Below are 13,783 nucleotides of genomic sequence, written 5' to 3' on the forward strand. Positions count from 1 at the left end.
TGGAGCTACTGACTTATACGCACGAAGTGATCCCTATGTTGCTCAACTCACTGGACTGGGTGCTGCGGCGAGGTTGTGTGATCACTCCCAGGATGACGTGTTGGAGTCATATCATCGGCTGTCTCGTTTGGCGAAGTTTCCAGGGCTTTGGGGTTGTGTCGGCAAGGACAGGACTTCGGATGAAACGATAGGAAAGCATTGGCAGATTTTAGATAACAGACTAAAGATGCCTTGGGACGAATAATCACATGCAGCAGAGTAGTGTCTTACCGGCCAAATTTTTGATACGGCAATGATCTTGTGCCTCCAACGACGAGCAATTTATGCAGAGGTAATATGAGCTGGGAAAGGCAATCGCACCGAGACTCAATATCAGCAAAGATGCATATTTCATCTCTATCTCAATGCATCCGATCTATAGAATGCGGAAGCGTCCCATCGACGCAACTGTGGTCGATTACACGTGACGTCACGTGCAATGCGGCCAGCTCAGAGCCAGGAGTACTCCACGGGTAGCAGTCGAGTCCCCGGCCGACGCCGTCATCTGTGTCCCTCTTTTATTCCCACAGATCTCATCGAGTTCTTCCTTTCGGTGTACCCTACGGTGGAAAGGCACGGCTCCAAGCAGCCCTCCCCTCCATCATGGCTCCGCAGGATACCTTCTTCCGGTCGTCGGAGATGAGCCTGACCCAGCTCTATATCGCCAACGAGATTGGCCGCGAGGTCGTCAGCTCTCTCGGTGAAATCGGGCAGGTTCAGTTCAGAGATGTGAGTGGATGCTGGAATCCATCTCCGTCGTGATACTCGACAGGCAGATCCCGCTAATGTTTGTGATATCTTCTCTTGTTCAGCTCAACCCCGACACCAACGCCTTCCAACGCACTTTTACCAAGGAGATCCGCCGTCTTGATAATGTGGAACGCCAACTCCGTATGTCGAATCGATAAAGTCTACGATTTGCTGTGCTTCCCGAACAGGCTGCTGACCTAGTCCCTTTCCATTCCAGGCTACTTCCACACTCACATGGAGAAGGCTGGTATTCCCATGCGACCCTCAAACGATTTCTCGGATACGCTTGCCGCCCCTCTGGCCTCGGAGATTGATGAGCTGGCCGAGCGTAGTGAAAGTCTTGAGCAGCGGATTGCTTCGTTGAACGATAGCTACGAGACGCTCAAGAAGCGTGAAGTCGAGCTCGCTGAATGGCGCTGGGTTCTACGGGAAGCTGGTGGATTTTTCGATCGGGTTAGTAGAGGCTTGATATGGATTTTGCTTGGGCAAAAGAGAAGACTGACCGAATGCAGGCTCATACCCACACCGAAGATATCCGTCAGTCGTTCGACAACGACGAGGCGCCGCTTCTACGCGACGTTGAGCAGCACGGTCCTGCTGGCGCGAATGGAGATACCCAGGGTCAGCAGAGTTTCTCGGAAATGAACATTGGGTTCGTTTCTGGTGTCATTCCTCGCGACCGAATCGGTGCTTTCGAGCGTATCCTCTGGCGAACACTGCGCGGCAACCTTTACATGAACCAGTCCGAAATCCCTGATCCTATCATCGATCCCACAAACAACGAGGAGATCCACAAGAACGTGTTCGTGATCTTCGCCCACGGCAAAAACATCCTTGCTAAGATTCGCAAAATCTCCGAGTCCCTGGGCGCCTCCTTGTATGGAGTGGATGAGAACAGCGAATTGCGACGGGATCAGATCCACGAGGTCAACACTCGCCTGGGAGATGTGACCAATGTGCTGCGAAACACCAAAAACACCCTGGATGCGGAGCTGTCGCAGATCGCCCGCTCCCTCGCAGCTTGGATGATCATCGTCAAGAAGGAGAAGGCGGTTTACGATACACTGAACAAGTTTTCGTATGACCAGGCCCGCAAGACTCTGATTGCTGAGGCATGGTGCCCCACCAATTCCCTTACACTGATCAAGTCAACTCTGCAGGATGTCAACGACCGCGCTGGCCTCTCTGTTCCGACCATCGTCAATCAAATCCACACCAACAAGACTCCCCCAACTTATGTCCGAACCAACAAGTTCACCGAGGCATTTCAGACCATTGTCAATGCCTACGGTATCCCGAAGTACTCGGAGGTCAACCCTGGCATTTACACCGTTGTTACCTTCCCCTTCCTCTTTGCTGTCATGTTTGGTGATTTCGGTCACGGCTTTTTGATGACCTTGACCGCGGCAACGCTGTGCTTCTTTGAAAAGAAGCTGCAGCGTGTCAAGCTTGACGAAATTTCGTCCATGTTCTTCTACGGACGTTACATCATGCTGCTCATGGGTCTCTTCTCTATGTACACCGGTTTCATCTATAACGATATCTTCTCTCGCCCTTTCACATTCCTCTCCAGTCAATGGTCATGGCCGTCGGATATCACCGCGGGTGAGTCGGTCGAAGCCTCCTTGAAGGATGGCTACCGCTTCCCCATTGGTCTGGATTGGAACTGGCACGAGGCCGAGAACTCCTTGCTCTTCTCGAACAGTATGAAGATGAAAATGAGTGTCCTGCTCGGCTGGGCCCACATGACTTTCGCCCTTTGCTTCCAATATGTCAACGCCCGCCACTTCAAGTCCAAGGTCGACATCTGGGGTAACTTCGTTCCTGGCATGCTCTTCTTTCAGTCCATCTTTGGTTACCTTGCCATCACCATTCTCTATAAGTGGACCATCAACTGGCAAGAGACTGGTGATGCTCCCCCCAGTCTGCTCAACATGTTGATTTTCATGTTCCTGAGCCCTGGTACCGTCACTGAGCGACTTTACTCGGGACAGAGCGCTGTGCAGGTTATTCTGCTTCTCATTGCTGTCGTCCAAGTCCCTATCATGCTGCTCCTCAAGCCGTTCTGGCTCCGTCACGAGCACAACAAGGCTCGTGCCCTCGGCTACCGAGGACTTGGCGAGCAGTCCCGAGTCAGTGCCCTTGAAGATGACGGTGATGCGAACGGAGGCTTCCGCGATAGCATTGCTGGCGATGGTGATGGTGTCGCCATGCTGGCACAGGACATCGATGACGAGGAGCATGAAGAGTTTGAGTTTGGCGACGAGATGATTCACCAGGTCATCCACACCATTGAGTTTTGCCTGAACTGTATCTCCCACACTGCATCTTACCTTCGTCTCTGGGCCTTGTCTCTGGCTCACCAACAGCTGTCTATTGTGCTTTGGACCATGACCATCGGTGGCGCCTTCGAGACCGAGAGCCCTGTCACCCGGGTCATCATGATTATTGTGACCTTCTACATGTGGTTTGTCCTTTCGGTACGGCCTTCTTTCCCCAACTCTCTAATATCATTGATACTAACATTACCTCTAGGTCATCGTTCTGTGTGTCATGGAAGGAACCAGTGCTATGCTTCACTCTCTTCGTCTCCACTGGGTCGAAGCAATGAGCAAGCATTTCATCGGCGAGGGTGTTCCGTTCTTGCCTTTCAGTTTCAAGACTCTTTTAGAAGAAGATCCAGTCGATTAGCCTGTCGTCAGGCTCTTTCATGTCTGTTTCTCCTCTTCCATGCATCTTTCGCTCTTATCTTCCCTGCGGGATTTCTTTCATTCTCTGGGTTTCTTTGTCTCATGTATTGTAAGGGCTTAGAATATATACTTCTACGAATTTCGGGAGATCGTAAAAGCACCATAAATGCATAGTGTATATCCATGGGGTGCTTTTTGCGTACGGTCACACACGGTAGATTACATTAAGGTCCACCTTGAGCAACCATGCAGTGTCACGATGCAGTGCGTTCACATGTCATCTCGGCAGGCATAACACCGATGCACCACGCCACGCTTCTACAAAAACAACCCTGTCGAAGCAAATCAGAACGGAAGAATCTACGAAGGAACTGGAGAATATATTTTAATATTTTTTTATTCTTTTAGTCATGATATACTATCCAACCAAACGGCAAAACATCCCAAAAGGCGCTGAAAGTAACGGCGACTCAAATAGATAGTATAGCCCGTAAAGAGCAAGACACAGGTCCAACAAGCTCAACACTCCAGGACAAAAAAGGCGTATAAGTATGAAATGTCAAAGGTAGGACTGGCGCGAAGAAAGAAATGAGGTTGAGCCGGCCGGAGAATCCATGTGTCTATAGTTTTCATTTTGCTTTTCGGGAGACACGCTCATTTCTTGTACTTGTTGTACATATCAATGACCTTTTGGACCTCGTCACGGGAGCCGAGGAAGACACCGCTCTTGTCGTGGATGTGTTCAGGAACAACCTCCATCAGGCGCTCCATGCGCGAGTTGACGGCGAGACCACCGGCGTTCTCGAAGAGCATGGCCATGGGAGCGCACTCGTACAGAATACGGAGCTTGCCCTTGGGGCTCTTGGAGTCGGAGGGGTAGGCGAAGATACCACCGTAGAGCAGGGTTCGGTAGGCGTCAGCAACCATGCTACCAATGTAACGGGCGCTGTAGGGCTTGCCGTCGCCCTCGGGGTACTTGAGGCTGTGGAAGTATTGAGTGCACCACTCGTCCCAGTACTTGGAGTTACCCTCGTTGACGGAATAGATGGCGCGCTTGGGCGGCAGTTTCATGTTGGGGTGGGTCAGGATGAACTCGCCCAGCGAGTTTTCGAGGGTGAAGCCGTTGACACCACCGCCGCGCATGGTGACGACCAGCTGGGCGGAGGCACCGTACATGGTGAAACCGGAGGCGACTAGGGAGGTACCGGGGTGAAGGAGGTGCTCGGGGCCGACGGTCTTATTGGGCCCGAGGACCTCGTCGGGCAGCTGGAAGATACCGAAGATGGTGCCGACCGAGACACCAGCGTCCAGGTTGGAGGAGCCGTCAATGGGGTCGCAGACCACGGCGTAGCGGGCATCGGGGTGCTCGTCGAACTTGATGACTTGCTCCTCCTCTTCGGAGACAAGGATGCGGCACTTGCCAGAGCCGCGCATGGCGGAAATGAAGATGTCATTGCCAATCACGTCCAGCTTCTTCTGGTCATCACCGGTGGTATTGGAGGAACCGGCCAGACCAGTCAGGTTGATCAAGGAGGCTCGTCGGATGTAGTAGGCGATCGACTTGAAGGAGAATTGTAGGGCGTGGCACAGCAGGGTGAAGTCACCTGAAGCCTCGGGGTATTTAGTCTGCTCCTCGGTGAAGAATCGGGAGAGAGTGATAATATCGGTGTTGATATTCTCTTGGCCGACGGGGGATGTGTTGTTGGTGGCCATGATTGCGGTGTAGGAGGCGGGGTGGTATAGAGCGGGCGATAACGGTAATGTATAACAGATGCAACAGAGCAATTGAGCAATTGAGCAATTCAATTGAGTTGCAGAGTTGGGACTAGAGGAATTTAAGTCAGAATTCAAGGTGTTTGCAACAAGATCGTCTCGGGGTGGCAAGCTCACGAACAAGGCAGATCGGGTGGAGATTCAACGTCAGGAGGGAGGAAGCAAACCGGACTAAGTACGTGGCGGGGGGAGAGTGACTTCACCAGCCGAACTCCCGCGAGTTTTCGTCATTCTTCCCCGCGTGACCTGCCCGCTCCGGTTTTCTCCTTCCACGCCGGCTACCCCCGTTTATCGCTGGAATTGGATATCTATGAAAGTATTTCTTTTTCTGGTTTCTTTTGATTTCTATCTCTCTCAGTTTCTCTTTTTTTTAGTTACTGTAATTCACGTGGCATTGCCATTATAGCGATCAACTGAGAGCTCTGGGCAGGTTGCCCGAAAGCCTAGAACCACCAGATCGCCGAGGCCGAGAACCCGGGAGAGCCAGCGGAAGAAATAAACCCCTCCACTGCGGGCCTCCATCACCTGGACACTCAATTTTTTAGCCGCCCGATTATTGAGGGAGTTGGGCTTGCCATTATTAATACGAGCAACTGTGAATCACGGATTTTCTCATGTCCGTGCTGCCAGAAGCTACAGATTTAGCGACCGGTCTATACTTCGAGCCCCTGATCGACCACGTCGGTCCAACGACCCATTGACTAGCTCGGTGGGGAGGGTCAGTTGATTCAGTGGAATTTTACAGAGTAGCTTCTCCTAGAATATCATTACTTTCACTATTCTTCCGGTGGCTCCAATTTAATATCATCTAGACTAGGTGCTGCACATCAGAAGAATCTGCTTTTTGAGCACTTGTTTACAGCGAGGAAGCATCCCTTGCATCCCCATACGGACGGCCAGATCCAATCAATTGACCTACAAAAATAGATCTCCACGATAAGATGTACCACAGCATAGATATTCTCTATTTGTGTTGTCGCACGTTACTCGCATGTACACCGACAAATTGAAATGTTTGGTCAGGTAAATTGATCCCCATCTTTATGACCGACTTAACCCATGGGATAAATTCAATTTCATGGAATGGCTCTGAATTCATTGAAGTTTCTATTATAGGTGCCGAATTAGTAGCAAGATAGTAGTGGCATACGCCGTAATAGAACTTTTCATCCTTTCTAGCCCCTGGTAAAATTTTGCTCACGGGTCCAAAAATGCTGCAACACTACCAGCATAAGCAACATGCAGACATCAAGCGCAATTGTCCAATTGTACCCGATGAGATATCGTGGTGCATCAACAGTCTTCCAGACACTACATACGAATATTAGCTTAAGTCCAGCCAACCAGAGACTCAAAACACTCACAAAAGGGGAATCCAAGCTCCAAATGTATTGCCGATCGTGTTCATGGCACTGATCACAACCGCACGCTCCTCCGCACTATGCGCGCAGATTTCATTGGCCCACGCATAGATGATAGCCGCGATACCGTCAGCTGTTCCAGAGAGGAAAAATGCGAAGAACTTGAGGCCCACGGGGACATTCCAGATGGCAAGGACTATGCAAGCGAAAATGTTGAGTAGAGCTGTGGTTGCGATCAGGCTTGCTTTAGCGTTGTACACGTCCGAGAGCACGGCGCAAATCACCGAGGCGACGATTGTTACTGCCGGTGAAACAGTGTTGATAGTGTTGATGCTCCCGACTGAATAGCCTTCGGCTTTCAGCCACAGTGATAGACCGCTGTTCGAGTATACACCGTCGGCCTGGGAGAAGAACAAGGCGAATGCAACGAGCACCCACAGCCGCCATCCTTTGAGGATTTTGAGTATTTTCGGCATGGTGAATGGTTGGCGGGCCTCCCGATGTTCAGATGCCATGCGTTCCTGCGCGAGACGGATCTCGTCTTCGGTCAGAAAGCGGGAGCGACACTTGTCGGGGGTGCTTGGTAGAAGACAGAAGCCCATGAAGGCAATGGGGATAGTACAAGCAAAACCTTATTCGAGATTATTATGTGTTAGATTATCAAGAGAAAGAAAGAGAGGTCGAACTTACAGATGATGTACAGCCATCTCCATCCCTCAATTCCATATTGGCCATCAAGGCGAGCGTAGGCACCCGCTTGGATATATCCGGAGCTCATGTTGCCGACCTGGCTGGCAATGAAGAAGATGGCCCCTCTGCGAGACAGCTCTGAGCGCTTGTACCAGCTGCCTAGGTACCATTGCACTGCCGGGAAGAAGAAACCACCGAGAGCTCCCACAAAGAAGCGCAGGGCATACAACTGGTTCACATTGCTAGCTTTGTACTGCGCCAGAGTGAACACGCCCCAGAATAGATCAGCTGCTGGTAGGAAGTAGTTCACCGGGCATCGTGTCATCTATAAGTTCAATCTGTTAGGTCTTCGCCGTGACTGTACTTTCGGATTGTATGACGAACCACAAGTGTCAAGGGAATTTGCATCGTAATGAATCCGACCCTATACAGGTTGCTCGTTAGTATGCAACTCAGCCCATATTGGCAGGCCTTGAACATACATGTATACCGTATTCAGATAATTCAACTGATTCCCATAGAGTTTCAGATCCTCCTTCATCCCACTCACGTACGCCGTGCTCGTCGCCGACGAATCCAACACCTTCGCCCAGTACGCCAAGAACACAAACACGATAATCAAGCCATCCAGCTTGAGAATCAGGCGTCGCTCGGCCGGGGTATCTGTCGGCGCAAACCATTCGTACCATTTCTGGCGCTCCGGCACCGGAGAGATCTGTGCGGCGTCCTGCTTGTGCTTATCCTCGACACTCGATGCGATCGTGGTCTCGGCGGCCCCCACGCTCTGCGGGGGCTTTTCAATAGAAGTCATCGTCGCGGTTTATTTTTCGAGCTGTGGCATGACCATGTCGAGTTTGCCGGACTGCAATGTGTGTTTGGCGTTTTGATGGTCTGCTTGCCGGAGCACGCCATCGATCGGAAGGATAGCGCAGGCCAGCGACAACACCTAAGATGCCTTCGGGTACACCAAAAACGACACTATCGCCAGATTTCGACAAGCTTTGCCGAGCACCCCGCCGATTTACGGAGACGACAGGATTTGCGCCGGGAAACAACTGCGGATGGTGGCAGTTGGAGAAGTTAGGATTTCGAAGTGTGTCCCCCCACCCCCTCCTTGGCGCCGCAGGGGCTCATTCCAGTCCGTTCAATGGGCGAGAGAAGTCGCTTGTTGATGTCGGTATAGATTTGGCCATGCATAGTGTGTGTCGCCCATCGCATTTATATACTACGTAGTAAACAAACTCAGAGAGACTGTCGAATCTGCAGTCTGATTGGAGTTCCGCAGGGGAAAATTGGAGCTCTTCCCTTGCTGCTCCACAACGTGCGGAGATGGCAGAGAAGGCCGGGACTACTTTGCGCCGAAATGTGCCGGCTTATGTATGACCAAATGACTATACGTGTGAGAAGTCAGGGAGTCAATTATAGGAGACAAGAAGGGTATCGTCTCATGCAATTGAACTTTTGTAGTCGATCTAAATTAAACCTGCCGCTTTTCAATCAGTGCTGAACCATCACCACTGGTCCAGAATACTCCTTCCGCCCCTTAACTATGTACATGAACAGGCTGATAATGAAAACGCCTACGAAGATGACCACGCTCCAATTGAAGTTATCAAGTGTGACAATCCGATCGCTCGGCCACAAAGACCAGAACAGAGCAAAACAGCAGTAGAGCAGTCCAATGATGTTGACAGGCAATCCTGCCCGTCCCATGTCCCATCGGCGTGATGGAAGGGTATCAGGGTGCCAGACCTTCCGGTAAATCACACAGCTGATCGAGATAATGTATGTATACATCAGCGCAGCCACATTCAGAGAAATGATAGCATTAAATGCGGTCTCAGACCCGATATTAATCAGTGAAAGGGCGCAGCTGATAATGCAAGACAGGACAATGGCGTTAACGGGGATCCGGCGCTTGGCATCGACCTTGCCGATCCATCTCGAGAATGGAAGACCCTTGTCTCTGGCAAAGGCAAATGTCTGGCGAGAGGTAGATGCGTTGAAGAGAATGTTGCTGAAAATGACGGGGAGCAAGATAATTGCGGTGAGCCCGTTTACTCCTGCTACCGAGGTCGCTTGTTTAAAGACATAGAGGAAGGGGAAGCCTGTCACGTCGTCGAGAGAGTCCTCGACTGAGGGAGTGGCGAAAAGATAGGTAATCAGCAGGATGGTGGCCATGATGCCGTTGCTGAAGTACCCCCAAGCAATGGCAATGGGGACGTTGCGGCCCGCATCTTTCACTTCCTCAGACATGTGTGCAGTCGCATCAGAGCCTTGTTGATCTGTTAGCTTGTATCAAGCGAATAGTGTGAAGTTTCTCATGGGTACATACTCAAGGAGCCGTAGATAGCTGAAATTTGTCCAATCATGACACTTAGTCCCATGGTCGACCAGCCTCCCATATTCTTCCATTGCGTCGAAAATACAGCAGAAGGTGGCTGGTGAGGAGCCATAGCCCAGAGGACAATCAATATAACAGCCCAGGACAAAACGTGTAGGATCATCAGGAGATTATTCATGATTGGCATTGCCTCGGCCGCGTAGACGTTGAACATGTAGATGATCAAAACCATAGCGAAAACGAAGAGGGTTCCCTGCCAATTCTGAGGCTCATAGTCCGGGTTCCGCACGCTAATCAAACCCTGAATGATAGTTCCGGTGAGAAAAGATCCTGAAGCGGATCCAGCTTGCCATGCCAGTACAGACATCCATCCTGTACAGACAAATCAGTGGCGGTGTTCTCATTCAGAGCGCAATACGTGGAAACTTACCGGTAACATAGCTTAGAAACTTCTGATATCGAGGCGAGGAGAACTCAGAGACCCAATGGTATTGTCCGCCAGAAGTCGGGGCCATGGACGACATTTCAGAGAGGGATGCAATAATGAAGCCGAACCCAATGAACGTCCAAATATAAGACCAGAACATACCAGGCAATCCTCCATTTTGTAGGCCCTCGTCATTTGAACTGCCCGTTCATCCGAATTAGAAAGGCACCGATGCCTTGAATGCTGCTCGAACTCACATGAGGATAAATTCCCACGTCGCTTGTAGGACCGAAGCAAAACTTAACGCAGCCACGGGGCGCAGGTTTCTCTAGGCAATATGAGTTACAAACCAATATGATGCAATGTGATGGGCCAACGCACCTTGAGTTCCTGGGTCTTTCCCATTCGGTGCATATCATTGTCGTCCAACACAGCCGTTTTAGGGCTCGGAGCAACATCTTGATCCATCGGTTGGACCTCCATGTCTTGTGTCTCCGAACGGGCTGTTTTATTCCGAACCTGCATGGTGATCAAGCATCAATGCCGCACAGCAGAGGGAATGTAGCCAAGTGGAAAGTAAAAAAGAGCACGACGACTGCAATCAGGCGAAAACCATGTATTAAACTTTTGGATGAGTAGCGGGACAGGGCCGAGCCCGAAACACGCCTAGGCGATGGAAAGGCCCTAGGGCAGCTAAGGGACGGGTCTGAACCCACCGGGCCGCGTCGAGGGGCGTGCTCGCCAGGGCCGATCCCTAGATTCCGGGGCCACTCCCGCCTCTCCACTTCCTACTCCGTCCGCGATCGATTGATATTCGAGAAATGCGATTATCGCCGCGCATGAAGTGTGCCTCAAGACAATAGAAGGCTTCCAGAAGCTAAGCAGCATCGGGGAAGGCCGACGTGTCTCCAGCGAAAATGTTCAGTGCGCTAAATATGAGCTGCAGAGCTGATTCCATCGCGCGCTGGCGATGTGGAGAACACCTGTGCCGCATCCTGTACACCACGAACCCGGTCATTTTCCGGCTGGTGCCAACAAGCCGGAAGAAAACCCGATCGGAGTGTTCGCGAGAAGAATCTCCAAGATGGCCACCAGCATGTCCAAAAGGAACCCGGTGGCCGACGTGCCATCTTATCCCATCCGTTGAACGAATGCCGTCATGATCCATGTCTATGCTGCAAGGTGTCTTGACTGATTTGAGATACGACTGAGGCGGGTAACACAATGCACAAAATGCCGCTTACTCGGCATGATATGCTTCCAACACGATATCAAGGGAGGGTAGGCCGAGCAACGATTCGATTCCTCTTCCTGCGCCGATCGCGTGCGACGTTCCTCGCCAGCTGGACCAAGCAATGATCGCCGTATACCCCGGTCAGTTTAGATTGGTGCCTTTGATCCGGCGATGTGATTAGCGACAAGCAATTTGGGTGGCGCTCTTGGGAAATACGCCCGGACATGGGTAATACATATGGCCCCAACTCTTCTCCGTCCCTCGAGACACTTGGGGCGGTTGGGCGGCTCTCCAGGCGTGTTTCTCCCAAAATTAGGACGTGAAAAATAACGCGCCCAGAGCCTCGTCTATCTGCCTTCCAGAGATACTTATCTGAGTGCGATTCGACCTCATCCAATGTCTGCACGACGTTCATTTTCCATGTTAGCCTGTCATGTCAACCTCTTCAACGGCGCTTCCTTCCGGAGTGAGCCCGCCTCTTACAACAGACAATGCCGACAATCATACGGGGTTGATTGTAGTAATTACGGCGTTTTGTTTGGTGCTGATTGTTGCTTCTCTTGCTGCGCGGGTTTTTTCCTCTTATCAGAGGCATATTCTCCAGCAGGATGACTATTTTTTCGGCGCACTTGTGGTGAGCTTTTACTCGGGTTCCTCACGTTCCATATTGAACTACTCAAACCCTCCCGTTTCCTTGATTGACTGACACGAATTGATCAGATAGTATCATCGGCACAAGCTGCAGTGGTGTTATCACAGGTCCATTATGGCTGGGGAGCTCGAGAAGGCTCTGGCAACGCGACTGGCGATCGAATGCTGAAAGTAAGTCACGGGGCCAATTGGTGATTTCCGTTGCTAACTATGAAAGCAGGCCGGATACGCTGCCGACATTTTATCCATGATTGTACTAGGATGCTCTAAGATAACTACCTGTCTGTTCTACGAGGGTCTTTTCTCAAACAGGCAGAGCAGAGCGATTCGCATAATTCTGGCGGGAACAATTATTTGGACGGTGCTTTCGGTGCTCCTTGTCGCAATTCGATGTAGCAGTGATCCATGGTCCGACATCAGCGCTGCGCAGTGCAGCACCCTGGTAAGAGTCTTAGACACTGCATTCATAGTAAAGCATACATACTGACGGCCCTCGAGCTTCCGCGATGGCAAGCCATCACAGCAATCGATATTGTCACCGAGGTCATGCTGTTTGTATATTCAGGGCTTGCAGTCTACAGAGTCAGGATATCGACAAAAGAAAAGATAATGGTTTTTCTGGCTCTCGAGAGTCGAGTCTTGTGAGTTTGTCGCCGCCACCATTCCGAGACTTCGTGAACTGACAAGACCAATTACTTCTAGACTCATTCCTCTCGCGGCCATTCGTTTTTACTATACCAGTGTCCAGCTCGACTCAACCCATCCAACTCTGCTCGGTGCCTTTGCAACAGTGACGACCGAGATATACCTCGCTTTGAGTGTCGTGTGCCTGGTTACGGCATTTGTCAAATCTTTCATCGCAGCGTACGAGGATAGGGACGGGATCTCATACACAGAAGGTGCTTCCGGATCTGGGTCCAGATCATTGAAGCAGGACATTGGGTCTGCCATCTCCAGCAAAATTCGCTCACCGGCATCTACAAGTACCAGCGAGGGCCAATTGAGGGGCTGGGAATGCGAGGAGGATCCTATAATGGAACATGATCCCGAGACCATTGGACAGGGATTGCACGTTCTGAAAACGGTGCATTTCAGTATGCGGGACGAGTCTATTGAGCTTGCAGACCAGAGAACTGCACATTCATGATACTGTTCATATTCCATACGCATGAGGAAATACAATGTAAAATAAATTTGGAAAATAGAGTTCACAATTTCACGCTGTTAATGATCACACCAGGATAAGGCGCCGAATTGATGCCTCACGCACTGAGCTTAATATGCGCTTCAAGCGCTCTTGCCGTCATTATATCCTACATTCAGAGGATCTTCGTGGACGAACACCGATCGAGACCGATTATGAGGGGTTTACTACTGTCAGGGGGTTGCCGCCCGTTCAGGGATAAATATCCCAGAATCGCATGTAGACAGTTTGATACAGTCAAGTCAAGTTCTGTCAATTCCATCAAGGTCGATTTGTCTAGCAGGCCCTCATTCAATATTCAGTGCTTCGTCGTAGCCGATCTCAACAACATTTATGTGAATCATATGTGATGTTTTAACGTACCATAGCTTTCTAGAGTTGTGTGGTCATATCACACGTGTCGAAACATATATCGTGTAGCGACACTCGGAGATGGTGATGGTGGAAAGTTCCGAAACGTAAATGCTAGCATTACTGTGATTGACAATCTAAAGTGTTTCTCTGGGTATTCTCTTGAAAGGTGAGAGGAAAATGACCTCGACAACTGGATCATCAGTTAAATACGTAATAGGTCGCCATGCTGGGATATGGCAACGAAAAACCAGAGACTTCTCATAGTT

General features: G+C 50.6%; 5 protein-coding genes across 5 annotated transcripts; 2 read left to right on the plus strand and 3 right to left on the minus strand.

Moving 5' to 3' along the window:
- Positions 1-642: 642 nt before the first annotated feature.
- On the plus strand, positions 643-3,480 carry N7532_008235 (H(+)-transporting V0 sector ATPase subunit a; the record flags this gene model as incomplete). The annotated part of the gene is made up of 5 exons (XM_056620727.1): positions 643-768; positions 852-930; positions 1,007-1,242; positions 1,302-3,269; positions 3,325-3,480. 5 exons carry the CDS (start codon positions 643-645, stop codon positions 3,478-3,480), a joined length of 2,565 nt encoding a protein of 854 aa, XP_056471533.1.
- A 653-nt stretch (positions 3,481-4,133) lies between these two features.
- Positions 4,134-5,192, minus strand: fbp1 (fructose 1,6-bisphosphate 1-phosphatase; the record flags this gene model as incomplete). Its single annotated transcript, XM_056620728.1, has 1 exon — positions 4,134-5,192. One exon carries the CDS (start codon positions 5,190-5,192, stop codon positions 4,134-4,136), a length of 1,059 nt encoding a protein of 352 aa, XP_056471534.1.
- A 1,235-nt stretch (positions 5,193-6,427) lies between these two features.
- On the minus strand, positions 6,428-8,114 carry N7532_008237 (uncharacterized protein; the record flags this gene model as incomplete). Its single annotated transcript, XM_056620729.1, has 5 exons — positions 6,428-6,563; positions 6,617-7,244; positions 7,304-7,628; positions 7,688-7,727; positions 7,786-8,114. 5 exons carry the CDS (start codon positions 8,112-8,114, stop codon positions 6,428-6,430), a joined length of 1,458 nt encoding a protein of 485 aa, XP_056471535.1.
- A 686-nt stretch (positions 8,115-8,800) lies between these two features.
- On the minus strand, positions 8,801-10,599 carry N7532_008238 (putative GABA permease; the record flags this gene model as incomplete). Its single annotated transcript, XM_056620730.1, has 5 exons — positions 8,801-9,588; positions 9,639-10,019; positions 10,078-10,274; positions 10,332-10,402; positions 10,456-10,599. The coding sequence occupies 5 exons, from the start codon at positions 10,597-10,599 to the stop codon at positions 8,801-8,803; spliced, it is 1,581 nt and encodes a 526-aa protein (XP_056471536.1).
- A 1,142-nt stretch (positions 10,600-11,741) lies between these two features.
- N7532_008239 (uncharacterized protein) lies at positions 11,742-13,106 on the plus strand (the record flags this gene model as incomplete). Its single annotated transcript, XM_056620731.1, has 5 exons — positions 11,742-11,942; positions 12,029-12,130; positions 12,180-12,401; positions 12,458-12,600; positions 12,662-13,106. 5 exons carry the CDS (start codon positions 11,742-11,744, stop codon positions 13,104-13,106), a joined length of 1,113 nt encoding a protein of 370 aa, XP_056471537.1.
- Positions 13,107-13,783: the final 677 nt, after the last annotated feature.

Source organism: Penicillium argentinense (genome assembly GCF_028826775.1).
Source record: "Penicillium argentinense strain IBT 30761 chromosome Unknown utg000009l_segment0_segment0, whole genome shotgun sequence".
Lineage (NCBI taxonomy): Eukaryota > Fungi > Ascomycota > Eurotiomycetes > Eurotiales > Aspergillaceae > Penicillium > Penicillium argentinense.